This window comes from Eublepharis macularius, chromosome 9, assembly GCF_028583425.1.
Source record: "Eublepharis macularius isolate TG4126 chromosome 9, MPM_Emac_v1.0, whole genome shotgun sequence".
NCBI classification, from domain to species: domain Eukaryota; kingdom Metazoa; phylum Chordata; class Lepidosauria; order Squamata; family Eublepharidae; genus Eublepharis; species Eublepharis macularius.
In genome coordinates, this window is record NC_072798.1 from 90,037,308 (window position 1) to 90,055,381 (window position 18,074).

General features: G+C 41.8%; 1 protein-coding gene across 1 annotated transcript in view; it reads right to left on the reverse strand.

The window, feature by feature from the left end:
* Positions 1-7,865: 7,865 nt before the first annotated feature.
* The window catches only part of TAFA5 (TAFA chemokine like family member 5), a 484,368-nt gene continuing 474,159 nt past the window's right edge, over positions 7,866-18,074 (reverse strand). Inside the window, exon 4 of the mRNA XM_054987721.1 lies at positions 7,866-9,134. Coding sequence (XP_054843696.1) covers positions 9,126-9,134 — 9 coding nt within the window. The 3' untranslated portion in view covers positions 7,866-9,125. The remainder of the gene's footprint in view (positions 9,135-18,074) is intronic.

Consider the following 18,074-nt stretch of genomic DNA (forward strand, 5'->3'; position numbering starts at 1 on the left):
ATGGTTTCTACTGTGTTGCATTATCACATGGAAAGAATAGAACATACGGGGAGGGTTGCTAGGAAGATAACCAATATGGTCCACAGAATTCCTAAACTTACACAACACACTTTAACTAAATAAATCTGAAACTGGTAGGAGTCTATTTGATTTTTTGTTCTAAAAGCTTTCCACCTATGGATATCAAACTGTGGGTTGGTAGTTACCTGGATCTTCTGTTTTTCCCTCTTGAAGACAGAGACCAACATTAGCCTGCCTCCCATCTTCTGGCACCTTACCTGTTCACCAATAATTCTCAAAAATGACAGAGGTTCCAAGTCCGGTGTGGCAATGGCCCTAGGTACGATTTTCAGTAGCTACTTAGATGCAGGAAAAGGATCTCAGAAGAGGAGGATCTTTGAATCAGAAGGACATGGGTAGAATGAGTACACCTGAAGCAGCCTTTTACTGAGATGGTTCCAAAATTCTATCAGCAAGTTCCTTTAATACCCTAGAAAGGTTTGTAAAAAATAAAACATTACTTTCCTAAAAAAACAACAACAACTATTTTCCTAGGATGCAATTCATCTAGTCCTGAGTAGGGGTGTGCACTGCTAAAAAATTCGGGTTTCCCGCTTCAGGTTCCTGAAGTGGGAAAAAAATCTGGAATTATCAGATTCTGGTATTTAGCTCGCTTTGGTATGCTCCGTAAAGATTCGGAGCATATTGGTGAGGGGGAGCAAAAAAAACCCCACCCACCCAACTTACCTGGCAGGCAGGGAGAGGGGAGGTTGATCAGCTGGGCAGAGTGGAAGCACAGAGCTGGCTACACTCCACCTCCTCTGTTGCCGCAGCGACCAGCTGGGCAGCAGGGAAGCACAGAGCTGGCTCCTCTGACCCCTCCTGCCCCTCAAATGGCTGTCAAGGCCGATGGCTGGAGAGAGGGGGGGAAGAGCTTAAAGGGTAGAAGGCTTCGTGCCACGTTTGCGAATACGGCACAGAACCTTCTACCCTTTAAGCTTTTCCCCTCTCCAGCTGGCTGGAGGCATAGGGAAGAGGTTAAAGGGTAGAAGGCACCATGCCTCATTTGCAAATGGGGCGCGGAGACTTCTACCCTTTAAGCTCTTCCCCTCTCCAGCTGGCTGGAGAGAAGGGGGAGAACTTAAAGGGTAGAAGGATCCCTGCGCCATTTGCAAGTGGTGTGGGGAGCATTTTTCCCTTTAAATTCCCCCCCCCTCCAGCATGCCCAGGAGGCCCTTTAATCTTCAGCTGGCCCGTGAGCCAGCTGAAGTTTAAAGGGCTCCGAAACTTACCGAAGCAACCTGAATCGCTTCGGGAAGCTTTGATTCGGACGTTCAGAAAACCTGAAACTTTACAGATCGGTTCCAATTTGGGCATTTTTTTCGAATCGGGAACCTGAAGCCACACCCTTAGAACTGAGGACTTGATTTCATTTAATGAAGCTACATACTACCCATGATTATCCTAGGCTGCAATTCCCTTTCTTTATTATGTGTTCTCTTTTTGTCAGGTTGAACACATTTTTCCTTGCGAGAGAAAATTGAGGCAAAGTAGGAACTGGCCAATTCCACCCTCTACCACCTCTTAAAATTTCACTTCCTTCTTTCCGCAGTGGGACTACCACTTCCTTGTTCTTTTTCTTACCCTGAATGTAAACAAAAAATCCAATTTTCTAGCACTCTACCTACAAGCACTGGTTATTTATTTATATTCATTCTTGGTTATATGGCCCTCCTTCCATTTCCAAAATGTGCCTTTTTAAATTCTCAGAACTTTAGAAAGCTGTTTATGGAGTCACCCTGGCTTCTTTGGCTTCCATTTTTGCTTCTCATTGGAATCATTTGTGATTTATGAGCCTTCAATATCTTGCTTGAACACCTTTCTCCTTGAGTATTTCTGACCACGAGATTCTATCCAGCATAACTTCGTGCTGGTTAAAATTAGACCTTACATTTTTATCAGAGTTTGACTTGCAACAGATATCATGGTAACTGAAATATCTCTTTCAAAATTTTGTAATCTGGTCTAGAAGTGTATCATTCAAGTCCTCTGCCTGGCCTGATGATCTGCAGCAGATCCCCACCATAATATCAATATTATATCTTTCTCCTTTTATTTTTACCCAGAGGCTTTCAACTGACCTTCTGTGCTCAGATTCATATATTTCCTTACAGGTATATACATCCTTGACATATAATGCTACTCCTCCTCTCTTCCTTATTGGTCTATTCCTTTTAAACAAGTTGTACCCCTCAGTCCTAATATTCCAATTGTGAGTCTCATCCCACCAAGTTTCAGTAATTCCTCTTAGGTCATAGTCCCCTTCCTGTGTTATAGAAGAGAGAAGCTAAAGAACTCTCTCTGCTTCTGCCAGACTTACAAAATATATGTCCATTTCTCCTCTACCAACATAGACTCTCATGTGAAAATGAAGCTATTCATACATTTAGGTATTATTTCCCCTTGGTTCCAACACAGAACATAAAATTCACAATTGTGTTGATTATAACTGAAACCACAAATAAAGGAATATTCATACATTTTATGTATATGCAACTCATACATACGTAAAGAGAGGTACTTGATGCTGGGGTTAATTGGTTAAGAGTGAACAAACTGAATCTGAACCCTGGAAATATTGGTGAGAGCCAGTTTGGTGTAGTGGTTAAGAGCGCGGGACTCTAATCTGGAGAGCCGGGTTTGATTCCCCACTCCTCCACTTGAAGCCAGCTGGGTGACATTGGGCTAGTCTCAGCTCTCTGGAGCTCTCTCAGCCCCATCCACCTCAGAGGGTGTTTTGTTGTGGGGATAATAGTAACATACTTTGTGGAATGCTCTGAGTGGGTGTTAAGTTGTCCTGAAGGGCAGTATATAAATTGGATGTTATCATCATCATCATCAAGAGCCTTGGGGTTATACTGGATCCAACAGTTGCCAGAGAAGCAAGTTACTGCAGCTGCAAAAAACCCTCTTTCTTCCGACTCAGTCTAGCCCAGATGATGGCTCCTTTACCTTGATATGGCCAATCAGGCCCTTTCAATCCACACCATGGTAATATTGTAACTAGACTACTGTAATACACTTTACTTTGGTCACTCCTCAAAAGCAACACCATTTGAGATACCATTTGGGCAGAACACCACAACTTGTCTACTACTGAGAGCATGAATTTCACTCACAATCAGCAGTCACTCCATTGGCTGCCCAGCAGTTACTGAGCTCAGTTAAAATATTGGCTATTGCATAAAAAGCCCTTCATGGTACTGGTCCATCATGTCTGGGAGGACCACCTCTCCTGCTATGATCTACCATGGCAGCTTCACTCATCTGGGCAGGGGCTTTTGCAGGTGCAAAACTGCAAATGGTCAAATCTACAACTGCCCATACATGTGCATACTCTGTGGTGGCCCCCACTGTATAGAATGGCTCACGTGATGAGGTTGGGAAGGCTCCCATTCTCCTGGCTTTCTGAAAGCTATGCAGAACAATTATTCAGGAGGGCCTGTCTACGCAGCTACTGTATAGAATGGTTCTGAAAGTTACTTGGGCAAAGGATTGTGGTCTGTACTACTATTCATAGCTTGCACTGCCTGTTGCTATAAGTAGGACCTTATTATGTCCTTTTTGCATAATTTAACACAGTATGTAATTAGTTATGCTTTGCTTCAGTTCTGTTTTCAAATGTCTGGGTGGTTCTGGATTTCTACAATCCAAATCCTATTGGATTGTTTATTGGAATTCCCATTCTGTTGATTGTATTGACTTACTCTGTGTAACCCACCATGAGTGCCAGAGAGAAAGGCAGACTATAATTAATGCAAATGAAATAAATAATAAACAAATCATTTTTTTAAAAAAGGCTGTGGTATTCCAGTATTGGCTTTTATCTTATGGTCCCTTTCCAAAGACAGAAGGGCTCCTGTGTCAGTGGAAGAAAGGGAGAGATTTCTGCCAATTCCTTCCACCTATTGCAGACCCCCATTTTGTCCTGTGTGCTGTTTATTATGGTCTGTGGATCCCTGCCCACCCAGGAACAGAATTATAGACCAGAAGAGAGCCAGTTTGGTGTAGTGGTTAAGAGTGGCAGGACTATAATCTGGAGAACCAAGTTTGATTCCACACTCCTGGGGATTCCCCACTCCTGGGTGACTTTGGGTCAGTCACAGCTTCTCAGAGCCCTCTCAGCTGCACCTACCTTACAGGGTGATTGTTGTGGGGATAATAATAATAATATATCTTTTAAAGTTTCAATTATGAAGGGTTAGGTTGACTTGCATTAATTTTTATTACAACATGATTTCATCTCTGCCTCTAGTTTATAGCGTAGAATCATTTCAAAACTATCATGGTAGGCTAGTCAACCAAGGCTGTTTCCACATGGCTTACCTTCCCTTAGAATGACTCGGAACATCGCGCAAAAAACATGGAAGTTCTTCTATGTTTTTTGCGTGATGTTCCGGGTTGTTCCGAGGGAAGGTAAGCCGTGTGGAAATGGCCCAAGTTAGCAGTCAAAAAAAGTATGTCTTGCAGTCTCTCTCTTAAATATCTCTCATGTCTGAAAACACATTCTGATAAACCTGAAATCTTTCTGAATTTGCCCCTTGTAAAGAAGTTCACAACACTGAGGGCCAAGCTACACATGACGAATGACACTTGAATGGCAAGTGTATTTCTCCCTGTTCACTTGCCCTCCACTCAATCCACTTGCCGTTCAAGTGTCATTCGTCATGTGTAGCTTGGCCCTATGAGACGATATGAGGAAATAAAAATATAGCTCTTTCAGTATCTAAAGCCAAAGTATGTCAGTATAGAAATGGAATAAATATTGTCTGCCCTGTTAATATAATTCAGTGCACTGCAGAGACACACATTGTAGTTGATAAGGCCAAGCAATGACTGGCTCTTCATTCGGTTATTTCACATGCTGGAGACACAGTTTGGAAAGAGCTGCCTATGGAACTGGCCCGGGGCTGCTGTCAGATAAACTAGGCTGAAATTCATCTCTAATTAGAGCACATTGGAGTGTTTCTCAGGGCCAAAACAGATGTGACACTGGAAATTCCATGATCAGTATTCCTAAGCATTTTTCTTTTTAACAGCAGCCAATCCTGATTTGGATTCAGTCTTTAAGTGCACAGGTGAGCGGATTAATGTATTCCCACAGACTGTTTTCTTGACCTGAAATGGCCCATTGCATCTGCTATTTTCACCACTGGGACACAGACGGGACATGCTGTAGTTTCTCTGTACGTTTGCTCCTGGGGTCCAAACAGCAACTCCAAAGGATTGTCTCAGGATATGAAAAGGTTATAGAGGAAGGGTTAAACCTCCCTTTCCCTGTGTTCCTTATCTCAAACAGGATCCTAAAGTAATTTTAAAAGGGGGAAAAACACTTGGGAGCTCCGATTATGTAACTCCTAACATGGCATCTGTTTTGGTCCTTATCTCAGCTGCTTCATTCATCCTTTTTTATCTTTTATTCTTATTTATAAGGATAAGTTTATTCTTTATTGATATTTTATTAGGACGCCAATGAACTCCAGACTTGCAGAGCAGGAAGATGTATTAAGTATTTAGTTCCATTCTTAAGACTGAGGGTTCTCTGTGCCTTCATACTGCATATCACCCACTTTAGAAAGTAAAATGAACAGAAGAATGGGGGCAGATGCACACCAAGGCAGAGCTGTTTAAGAAATTCAATAAAGCAGATATTGGACTCTCTCTTGCCTTCAAAACCCTGTGGGGTCACTGTGAGATGGTTGAAACTTGATGGCACTTTCCGCCATCATGTGTTTAATAGGTTGGGGGTTAAAAAAATCAGCACAACTTATGATGCAAAATTATAAATGGTTTGACCTTCAAACCCAATGCTACTGTTCTAGATAAAGCCAGATCAACCACAGAACGGTCACGTAATCTTCTTCATTCTTGGAGCAAACTATTTCTTTAACAAGATAGGCCTGTAAAAAACATGGAAAATCCTTTTTCTTTCAGCTGCTATATTCCGAGTTTGAAAACCTGCAACAGTGAAAGAACCAGTATATTTTGTTAAAGATATTACCTACAGTCTGTAGGACAGAGAACATTTATTTCCCAGAGCCATCTTTTGAAAAGAAATCCTGAGCTTTCACGGCACATATGAAAAACGTTTCATCATCACCAGTAGCACCTTTAAGACTAACCAACTTTATTGTAGCATAAGCTTTAGAGAATCACAGCTCTCTTCGTCAGATGCACAGTTCGTCAGAGAACTGTGATTCTCGAAAGCTTATGCTACAATAAAGTGGTTAGTCTTAAAGGTGCTACTGGACTCTTTTTGATTTTGCTACTACAGACTAACACGGCTAACTCCTCTGCATCTATCATCATCACCAGTAAGCATGGGAAACCTGCAGATTTGTACTCCTGAAATTGTGGTCATCAGCTGAGGTCTAATTCATGATGATGCAAATTTTAATTCTTTTTTTTAATTGAAGGGACTTAAGTACCCATAATCTCTCCTTCATTAGAACAGATCCAACTAACCAATCATTTTAACCCATACATCAGCCGCAACTTCCAAACATATCTCTGTGTTGAAAGCCATTAAGGAGAAAGTTGTAGTCTCGACATAGAACAAAATCCAAAAGCACAGTCTCATTTTCATATAAAATATAATTCATTAACCTTTTAGAAACCTTCACATCTCGTTCCCTCCCGGCTGTTGTAAGAAATTCTCTCTCATGCCATGAGCACTTAACAAAGGTATCACTTATAAAAGGATTTTCTTTATTTTTTTTTCATAATTTAGCTGAACCAACACAAAAACTGAATATTGTAAAGCAACAAAAATGCTGAAACATTTTAATTTTGTTCAGTATTTACTAAATAAGGCTACTACACTCCCTTCCAAAATAAATCAAAACAAAACCCAAACTTAGTGGAATGAGGGATCTGGTCTCCAATTCTTGTAATACAGGTGAAGTATTTACCATATTTTATTGCATGACACTTTAGATCCGGCATTGGTCATTTATAGTGCAGTCAGTTCATAACACTTTTCAAGTGGCTGGGCTTTAATTGCTACTTGGACACTGCTCAAAACCCTCACGATGAAATAAGACCATTTACGCACATGTTTTATTCATAGACACTGTCACCTATAATTCATGGTTTCCTCGATCTGTGCATTAAAATAATCCTGAAAATTGGAAGAGGTCTTAAACAAATGAACTTTTTTTCTTCTTCATACCTCTTATCTATGGTTGCTTGAACAGTCCCTATATATTTTGTTTCTTTAGTAGCATAGAACTAGCATAATACTAAAAGTTAATTGGAGTATTTAGGTAGTATACTACAGTGGGCATTGGGAGAAAGTTTCACATTGGCAAATATTTGCGGGGATGGAGGAAAGACCATTTGTTGATACCACTATGAGCCAGATTATAGACAAAAAGGTACATTTGGAATTTTTTTTGTTTCTCCTTTCCTTTTCTTGTTTCTTAAATAGCACTCTAAATTTTCTCTATTCTAAAGCATCGAAGAAGGGGGCTTTCTGAAAGATGAGGTAAAAGAAAAAAGAAACTACATCTAGATCAAGGAATGGCCTGTTTTTTTTTTTTTTAACCAAATTGGAAAAGGTGGGGAAGGACAGAAAGAAAGAAAAACATAACTCAGTATGGAAAGCAAATGATTAAAATATTTTATACTGTTTTACTGGTATATAATGACACCCCTCCTCAAAAAGAAGAAGAAGAAGAAGAAGAGAGAGAGAGAGAGAGAATGGGGAGAGAGAGAAAGAAAGAGAGAGAGAGAGAGAAAGCCTTCCAACAGTGCAATGGTTGAATGCATTTATGTAATATAAACAACATTATTCTTTGCTTTTTCTACAGAGTCCTCTCTGGTCATGCTTTACATCCAGAATGTCCCAATGGAGGAAAGCAAACTACACCAGTCACTTCAGAGACAACTGAAGTAATAAAACAACAACTTAACTCTGAGTCGTTCTTTTTTTTTCATGACCGCCAGAGTTTCCACGTTAATTGTTAAATAGGATTTTCTACAAATATACAACATATAAAAACTGTTAAATATATAACTTTAGGCTTTTCAAAATACATTTAATGATCTCTTTCAAACAAGTGTTACTCCCCCCCCCCCCCAACTCGGATTTGCTTTCTGGTGCTAAATGGTGTGTCAGATGAGACATAGGCCACAAATGACCAAACATGCTCTTTGCAAATACTGTATTATCCAACTTTTAACGATCAAAAAAATGGAACCATAGAAGAGGCATGTTGAACTGGTTAAACTCAAAATGATTTTAGTACGAGAAGTCAATCTAAGCACAGAGGAGTAAAGGTGGTGCGTAGACAGTTTGTGTCGTTTCTAATCAAAGTTCTGTTTCGTTGTTGAAGAACGATCCTTCTCTCTCCATGTTCCATTGCGGGCTTTAGTGTATTTTTTCCTAAGAGCAGTTCCAGCGTTTTCTGCAGTAATCCATAAAGACTTCTGCCGGTCAGTAACGCTGCAGCCCTTCGTGAGCTGTATTCGCGGAGTGTGGCCCCCATGCCGCTGAACCCAAATAACTCTGTTAACAGTCCCATTTGTCCACTTTAAAATAGATTTTTGCTCTTTGGTCTATTGTATATACTGAAACATAAGAAAATAAAAGCAATTCAGGCAGTCTAGGGCACAAGAAGAGACTTCTCCTTTGCACCTTAGTGTCTGTCCTCCTGTAGACAAAAGCAGTCTTCTCTAAGGCTGATTGGGATGAAAACTCTCTCCACTGTGGCTGATTCTTCAGATTAAAACCTGAGAACTGATCAAGTCCAGCAGTGGTGCGGAACACAGATGAGACGTTAACCATGAACTGATTTTTTTGGGAGGGGGGTTGTTTTTGTATTGCTAATGCCCAAGCATTTCTCTTATACCTCTTATTCCTTAAGTCCAGTGCTCTTGAGTACGGTAGAACAGACTTTAGCTCATGATGTAGAATTATGCTGTCTTTCATGAAATACAGAGAAACAGACAGTCGGACTGATGACATAGAATGTATGATGATCCACAGCAGTGAAACTTGATTAGGGAATGTAGCCCCCGCAGAGCCTAAAAACTTCTACAAGGCTCCTCTGTTGCTGCATTTGTCAGGAGACCTGCAAGTCAATAAGAACAAATAAGTCAACACCTTCAAATTTATCAAAATGGATGTAAAATACCTTCTAAATGTTTACTGATCACACTGCCATCATACAAAAACAATAACGTTTCTCCCATCTGGCCTCAGCTATGCAAGTATTCCCATATGTGCATTTAGAAAGCAAAATTATAAAGGCAGACCTGTTATGCAGACAACATAGCAGATAAACCTAAAATGCAAAATTATTTAGGTACAGCAGGAAATAATTTAGTTTATACACAAAAGGTTCTTGTGCTTTTAAAGAGGCAAGGTCATGCGCCTACTGTTTAGTACACTAATTTAATCAATGCTGCCCTCTAGTGATACCATGCCTAAACATATATTTATGATCCATATAAATATTGATTTTAATGGCAGAAGCAAAATAGATGAAAAAGTAGCAACAGAATTTAGCATTAAAAAAATGAAGATAGACGATTGAAATCCTGCCATAGAGATAAAAACTGCAGAAAACCAGGCAAACAAAAGGAAGAAAAAAGATGCACACACTTGAGCAAAAGCAAAAATAGCTGCAGATATTAGAAAAGAATCAATCGAGCAAAAAAGATCTATACAAACAAATAATCTAATAACAACATAGTATCTTAGATTTGAGTGCATCCAATATACTTCGGTATTGGAAAAGAGTAATGATGTGTCATGCAAAATAGTGTTTTCTTTGATATTTTCATTTCCCCTAAATTAGAGTATATTTATTGATAGTTAGAAAACATGAAAGCTTTATAGAGAATGGGATCCATTTCACATAGTTCAAGTAGGATATGAAATTAAGATTCAGATTTTTTTAACTACCTATTTGAGAGGTATATGAAAAGAACATCTGTTCCCAACAATTCAACAACAGCTCAACATCTATTTTCACAAGGTTTATTTGATAGGGTTCTCCTTTGAGCCTCTCACCTTTTCCAGGAAAACACACCCCAGAACTCCTGCAAACAGCCTTTCCTTTTCGGACTAGTAGTCAGGCTCCAACCCACATGGCCTCAGATAGGCTGAAGGCAAAAAACCTGGTTGATTATTGTAGTCTTCCCCTACTTAACGTATATACATTTAGCAAGAAAACACCATTTCAAGTTTTCTCTCCAATAATCATCTTTTTGTTTTGTTCATTCTCTGCATAGTTTAGCCCCGTTATGAAATATAGCAATATCACCACACAGTCCCCATAGCTTACAATCAAAGCCTTGTTAGCTTTGAAATCAATACCACTGTGTGAAAAGTAGAGATGGGCACAATCTGCATTACGATAAAAAAAAACCCACGATAATGGCAATCTCCCGATCGTGACCTGGTGGATCATTGTCTTCCACTGCAAACGATCCAGCAGGCGGGAGGGGGCTGGACCGAGGTGATCATGATAGGATTGGGAAGCTAGACATTCAGGCGCCAACAATCTATTCCCCTGGCAACGGAGGCAGGGGAATGCCTGAGCTCCGTTTGAAACTTGATAATATTTCCCCTAGTGAGGAAAAGCAAACAGTTGTGAGTGAAAAGGTGGCTTCCTGAGAAAAATATAAGCAAAGTGATTGGGAGAGGGAGGGGTTAAGAGAGAGAGAAAACAAAAACCCCTGGCTTTGAGTGCGGCTATCAGCAGAAGCTGTTTTGCGCTCCTCCTGAGTACATTCAGTGCGTTGAAAGAGTTAACTCTTTCACCACACTGAATGAAAACAAAAAAACCCTGGCTTTGAGAGCAGCTATCAACTGAAGCTGTTTTGCGTTCCTCTCCTGAGTTCATTCAGTGCGTTGAAAGAGTTAACACTGAAAAGAGATATCTCTTTCCTCCTGGCTTCTCAGCCCAGTGCTTGCTTTTTGCAAAAAGTTGATATGTGATTTGATGTTTCATTTGTGTTTTTCCTATTTAAAAAACCATAGGATCCGTGAGGATCCGTGTGGATCCTGGTTTTACTTTCTTCCTGTTTAAAATATACTTTTGGAAGACTGGCTGTTTGCTTTTAAAATCCAGTGGGGAGGAATGGAGGATTCTATCCCTGCTTTTTTTTAAAAGCTGGCTGAAACTTGTTGATGGGGTGTCTCTCTCTCTATTTGGAGAGGCAGGGACGGGTTAAAAACTTCCCCCCCCCTCTGCTCTAAGTGCGTGTGTGCATGTGTGTGTGTGTGAGAAAACGTCCCCACCCTGAGGGGAGGCGGCTCGTCGCCGGGTTAAAAACTCCCCCCCCTGCTCTAAATGTGTGTGTGTGGGGGGGGTGCCCCTCCACTTTGGCCTCCCTGATCCCAGATCGGAAACAGGACTTTATCGGAGTGAATCGGTGATCTGGGGTCGTTGCCAGCGCAGATCCACGATCAACTTGATCGGTATTTTTTTCCCGATCGTGCCCATGTCTAGTGAAAAGTTAAGCCAACCTACCTGTTTTGTGAATGGCCCATTTAGATTGCTAGTTTGTGCAGAATTAAAAACGACACTAACAAGTGCATACAAATATGAAGTAAATCTTGAACATGTTTCTTATCTACCTAAATATGGTCCATTAGGAAAGATCATCAAGGCAACTTTCCATTAAGTACTCCTTGAATAACACTTTAGGCACAGACTAAGTGAATTTCTCACCTTTATCATTAGTTAGGTAAGCTTCTTTTCTAGACTTAATGGCCCTATCCCACCTACCCATTAGAGAGTATTGCATATTTCAAAACACAAATGAATATTCAGCAAGACTGTGTCAGCCCACTCCATAGTATAGTATAACCCAATTCTATGCATTTTCTCAGAAGTTTGATTGTAGTCAATAGGGCTTGCTAGCAAGAGCCTATCCTGGCCACCCAAGCTAGAGAGTGTAGCTCCCTCAATTTTCACACCAAGTCTGGCTCTGACAGTGCTACTGCTTATCAATAACAGCTTCTATCATTATATCTTGAAAATTTTGTCCAATTCCATACTTTGTGACTTCTGAAAGACAGACGAATTAATCCAACTAAGAGTCAAACTACATGAGACACCTGCCACATGTTTTTCACTTGTCGGGTTGTGCAAGGTTCCCTGGGTAGTGTAGTCTTACGAAGAACAGCTGCTTGATGTGATCTCTGCTGGGAGAAGAGTGATGAGAGGGATTTTCTCTCCATCTCTTGCAAAAAGCCTCAGTTTGGCTTTTCCTCCAGGAACTCGGTGTGTGTGTGTGTGTGTGTGTGTGTAACAGGAGGCAGGAAACCCAGGGCAGCTTTTTGCAAGAGGGTGAGGGAGAAAGAGTATTCCCCCCACTGCTCTTCTCAGCGGGGAATCGCATCATGGATTCTCTTTCTCTTTTTAGCCACAAGGATTTGGTGTACACAAAGTGTTGTGTGTTTGTGTGTCAGGAATAATCTCTATAATTCCCATGAATCAGTGTGAGAACATGCATGTGTTAATTGTACCATTTGCTTGCTTTTACCATTGGCGGTGAAGAGTGCCCTAAAGTCATCGCTGACTTATGGCTACCCCTAGTGGGGTTTTCAGGGCAAGAACCCCTCCCCTGTTCTTTTCTCAATCTTTACCATTAAGAAACACTAAAATACTATAAAGGAACACACCTTAGAACTCTAAGTCAGTAATTGTGAAATGTTTACTGTGCACTTGCAACTGGCAAGCAGCAGACAGGATGGCAGCATTTGAGGAGCAGCTGCATGTGATAATGCAAGTGGAATTTCCTTTTTTTTAATGACAAAACATGCAAACTGTTCACTCACAGGTGGACAGATAGTCAAACTGATAAAGACCAAGAAACGGAAGCTCAGTCCAGACAAAACCGAGGTGCTATTGGTCAATGGAGAAGCTGCTCAGGGAATGAGGAGTTTGCCTATCTTGATGGGGGCTGCGGTGCTTCTGAAAGAGCAGGTTCATTGCCTTGAAGCATTGCCTATGTTTGGAAGCTCAGTTCCTGACCCACAACCACTTCACTTCAGCCGTGCATAGGCTTGCCACCTGCCCCTCCACCCGGCAGGCATTTGCCTGCCGCTACACTCACCTCCCTGCCCCTGATGATGGTCATGATGGGATAAAAGGGGGCGGGAAATGGCACCCAGCGGCGGTAGTGACATCATGTTTGAGTGATGCTTTAGGAACAGCTTTTCTGGATCTCTGTGTTTCTATCACATACATTGTGGAGGGTGAGGAGGGGCTCCTTAGAGCATCAGCTGGAAGTGCTGTGCCCCCTAAATCTCCCAGGATTTACAGGTGCAGGCCTCGCAACCCTACTCCTATATCCAGACGTATACTCTTAACACACACAAAACACAGGTTAAATTACGACCTTTACCTGCCCAATTTTGAAAATCAATGGATGTTGTACCATGTGGTGGGTGGTGGTGGGCTCTCCTTCTTTAGAGGTTTTAAAACAGGGGCTAGATGGCCACCTGACAGCAATGCTGATTCTGTGAACCTGGGCAGATCATGAGAGGGAGGGCAGGAAAGGTTACATCAATGCTTAGTTCTTGTGACTCTGGCTAATGCCGATCGCCACTTTGGGGTCAGCAAGCAATTTTCCTCAGGCCAGATTGGCTAGGGATCCTGACAGTGTTTTGCCATCTTCTGGGCATGGGGCAGCGGTCACTGGGGGTGTGGGGAGAGAAGATAGTTGTGAATTTCCTGCATTGTGCAGGAGGTAGGACTAGATGACCCTAGAGACCCCTTCCAACCCTATGATTCTGTGTGGGAAAACATCTGGACATCACCACATACACACACACAGACACACTCAGAGAGAGTGTATCTTACTGCTAAGCGATTCCTATACTTTTTGAGTTCTTAATTTCACTGCAGTGTAGTTCAATTAATTAGAAGTTCCAATCACATACAAAAATACTATATCCAGAGACTAGTCACTCTTCACCAAGCAACCCTGGTGGGGGGGAGGGTCCTTGCCAGTTTCCCTTCTACCTGAATGCCCTCACACCCTGCCAAACCATTTCCTGATCTTCAGGAACGGCTTTTTTCTGGGTAGGGGAGGGCAGCTGCTGTAGAGAAAAAGTGCAAAAAATGTCTAAGCATCTTATTTTGCACCCGGACTTTGGATTCCAGAAAGGACATGGGGGCAGCTTCACAGAGAATTGAATCTACACAGAGGTTTCCTTTCTATACATATGGAACTGCTTTCTTTTAAACGAAAAATTTGTAAGGCATATATAATTTAAAGTCGGGATGCCACCTTCCAGGAACACAGCTTCCCTTTAGCATGGGTTGTCTACTTGTATTACATCTGCTGCTCAGATAAGAGAGAAAGAGACAACAATTTCCTTGTGGGAGCAGTTAGCTGGCATGCTAACAACAGGGCTTTTTTGTAAATAGACTTTTCCCTAATTATTTTCTTTAAAATTGACATTTTCTGCACAAGCTAATTAATAAGAGTTTTTTTAGACACTCTTTCTTGCTGTGCAAAGAAGTAACAGCATCGGTCCCATTGGGTTCCTTAACTTTCATGTTTTGGAGATGAGAATTTGTGTGGAAGTTTGCTACAAAGTACTTTTTAAAAATTCTACTTTCATAGAAACTCCTACACATCCTTCCTTATATTGAATAATGCCTTAATCTATGGATCCCATATCCAAAATCAATTGGACAAATACGCTTGACTGTCTTTGGATCACACAGAGTAAGTTTAATTAAGTCAGTTTGCAGGTTAAGTATTGTTAAGGATGCAGCTTAACCAAGTTATCCATTTATGCTGCACTAGGATAACATGCAATTTCCAGTCTTCCATGTCACATCTATCAAAATAGACATTTTTAAAATCATGGTCTCAAAGATTTATCTTAATGAATTAGAATCTTTTGGGGAGTTTTGCTACAACTCTATTAAATGTTGTATCATTAAAAATACAACTTCAGGCAACAGAAAAAGGTGATAATACCGAAGATGTTGCACATATGAATTAAATCTCACAGAAATTTAGAAGAGCAAGATTTGAGTCCAGTAGCACCTTAAAGACCGGTAAGATCTCCAGGGTATACTTTTTTGAGGCTCAAGCCCTTGGGAGTCTGACTCCTGAAGGCTCAGACCCTGGAAATTGGGTTTGTCTTTAAGGTGCTACTGGACTCAAATCTTGCTCTTCTGCTACAGACCGACATGGCTACTTGGCTGAAACTACTGAAATTAGAGAAGCACATTTCTGCCTAAATTTTGGCAGTTTTGCATCCATCCCCATCAGAGAACTAGAAGCACCAGATTTTGGAGATGAGGAAAGAGGAAAGGCCACTTCCTACAGTGCAGCCAATGATGGGGGGGAAGACAGAAAGCTACTTAAAGACCATCACTTGTTGTTTGGCTCCCCATCCTTCCCTCCCAATGTGGGATGAGCCAGTTGCTTCAGGGCTAAGCAGCACTGTTTTGGGTCCCTGATTGGTTGGGGTAAGGGACCTTTCCCCCCTTGCTTTGCATCTGTTGATGTGGTTATACAAATTGGCCTGATCCTGAGGCCATCACTTGTTGTTTGGCTCCCCATCCTTCCCTCCCAATGTGGAATGAGCCAATTGATTCAGGGCTGAGCAGCAATGTTTTGGATCCCTGATTGGTTGGGGTAAGGGACCTTTCCCCCCTTGCTTTGCATCTGTTGATGTGGTTATACAAACTGGCCTGATCCTGAGGCCATCACTTGTTGTTTGGCTCCCCATCCTTCCCTCCCAATGTGGGATGAGCCAATTGATTCAGGGCTGAGCAGCAATGTTTTGGATCCCTGATTGGTTGGGGTAAGGGACCTTTCCCCCTTGCTTCTCATCTGTTGACGTGGTTATATAAATTGGCCTGATCCTGAGGGGCTGGTGAAGTTCTCCTAGGTGAGGCTGTGCAGTTTAGATGCTTGTTGTTCAATTAGACAGGCACGCGCCATGAAGCATCCAACAATGGGCGGAAGCACCCAAACCTGCCAGCGACAGCTGCATGACCCCAGGGGGCTAGAGAGTGGTTAAGCCCTCAGTGCTGTGCATCAGCGCTTTAACTTTTACATTGTACGGTTTGGAGGGATGGGGTTGATGGGCAACATCTCTTTGGACAAGTCTGGAGTAGGTAAAGAAAAGCCATGGTATGGCCTGCAGGCCACTTACAGAATCTACACATTGCAGGGAGCACAATGATGCTGAATGCTTCCCATGGAAGTAAGACCGACTGAAATCCCCTTCTTTGCCTGCGATGAGTTTAGAGTGAGTCGGATATCTCAGTCCAGTACACTCAACACATCACACAGTGGCAAACAGACATATGCCATTGTATGCATCCGCCATGACTGATCTTGCATCCTTCCATTCCATCCTTCCAGAGCCAGTTTGGTGTAGTGGTTAAGAGTGGCAGGGCTCTAATCTGGAGAGCCGGGTTCGATTCCCCGCTCCTCCGCTTGAAGTCAGCTGGGTGACCTTGGGCCAGTCACAGCTTCTAGGAGCTCTCTCAGCCCCACCCACCTCACAGGGTGTTTTGTTGTGGGGATAATAATAACATACTTTGTAAACTGGTCTGAGAGGGTGTTAAATTGTCCTGAAGGGTGGCATATAAATTGAATGTTATTATTACTTCTCTGAGCATTGATCTTTCACTGCTTTGGTCTTCTGTGCCCCTACGGAAATCTATGTTGGTTGTTTTTCTGGAAAATAAGCATTTAGTTATGTAGTTCAGTATGATACTCACTATGACATGTCATGATTGTTTTGCTGACTAAGCATTGTAGATGTGCAGTTCCCGGAAGCGGCATGATTGTGTGCTTATATGATTTGGGTTCATTTTAATTAAATGCAATCAATGTTTAACACCACAGTGTGCCATTGTGTAAATTATCACAGGCAGCAGTCGATAATTAGTCTGTTAAATATTTCTCTTGAGAATAACTGAAAGGTCATGCCACAAGTGTGTCCGCAAACCAAAATATGTGCGTGTATGTGTGTGTGTGTATGTGTCTGTGTCTGTGTGTGTGTGTGTGTGAGTGAAAAGAAGGGTGCTGGATGTGGAATGGGGTGGTAGGAGGGAAGTAAACAAGAAGGATGTGTGTGTATCAATGCAAGCATGAGTATTGTAGCAAGAGTAGAGGAGCAGAAAAATACTGCCATTTTGGCATAACTTCCAGGAACAGAGTAATTCTCTAGATGGTAAATATGGACTTCATAATCATTTTGGCAGTGGAAAAATGAAGAACAACAAAAAAAAGCACAATTGTGTCCATTCTGCAGTATTATGGTAGCGAGTGAGCAGATCAATGTGGCAAACAAGCCTTGGCCCAGCATACCTACGAGATCGCCTTACTCCTTATGTCCCTCCATGGCAGCTTCGCTCATCTGAACAGGGTCTCTTGCAGGTACCAGGCTGCACATGGGCAAAATCAACAGCAGCCTGCACATGGGCTTGCTCTGTGGTGGCCCCTACCCTATGGAACAGCCTGCCTAAGGCAGTCAGGAAAGCCCCCACTCTCCTGGCTTTCCGCAAATGATGCAAATAGGCTTTTTACTCAGATAGGAGGGAAGTATTGTAGGGAGGGGGGTCTCAGATGCTTTGTTAATGAGTTAGGGACCAGAGACTTCACCACTATGTTGCCTTGCATATTACCTGTTGCTCGAATATGTACTCCTATACTACTTGTGCTTCATGTTGTCTAATGTCAGTCCTAGAATTGATTATGTTCTGTTTCAGCAATTCTCCAACTCTGTATTGGATCCTTGCTAATGCTGCGTCTTTGTAAAATCCTATGACATTGCTGTGGAAATGTCCTTGATACTGTATGGAAATGTCCTCAATACTGATTGTACTAATCTCACGCTATGTAATCCGCCTTGAGTCTCAGTGAGAAAGGCAGACTATAAATGAATGAATGAATGAATGAATGAATGAATGAATGAATGAATGAATGAGCAATTCTAAATGGGGATTGGTAAACGATCCTTTTCCCTAGCATGTGTACCAGGGCCCATGCTGAATATACATTTTCTGTATTCA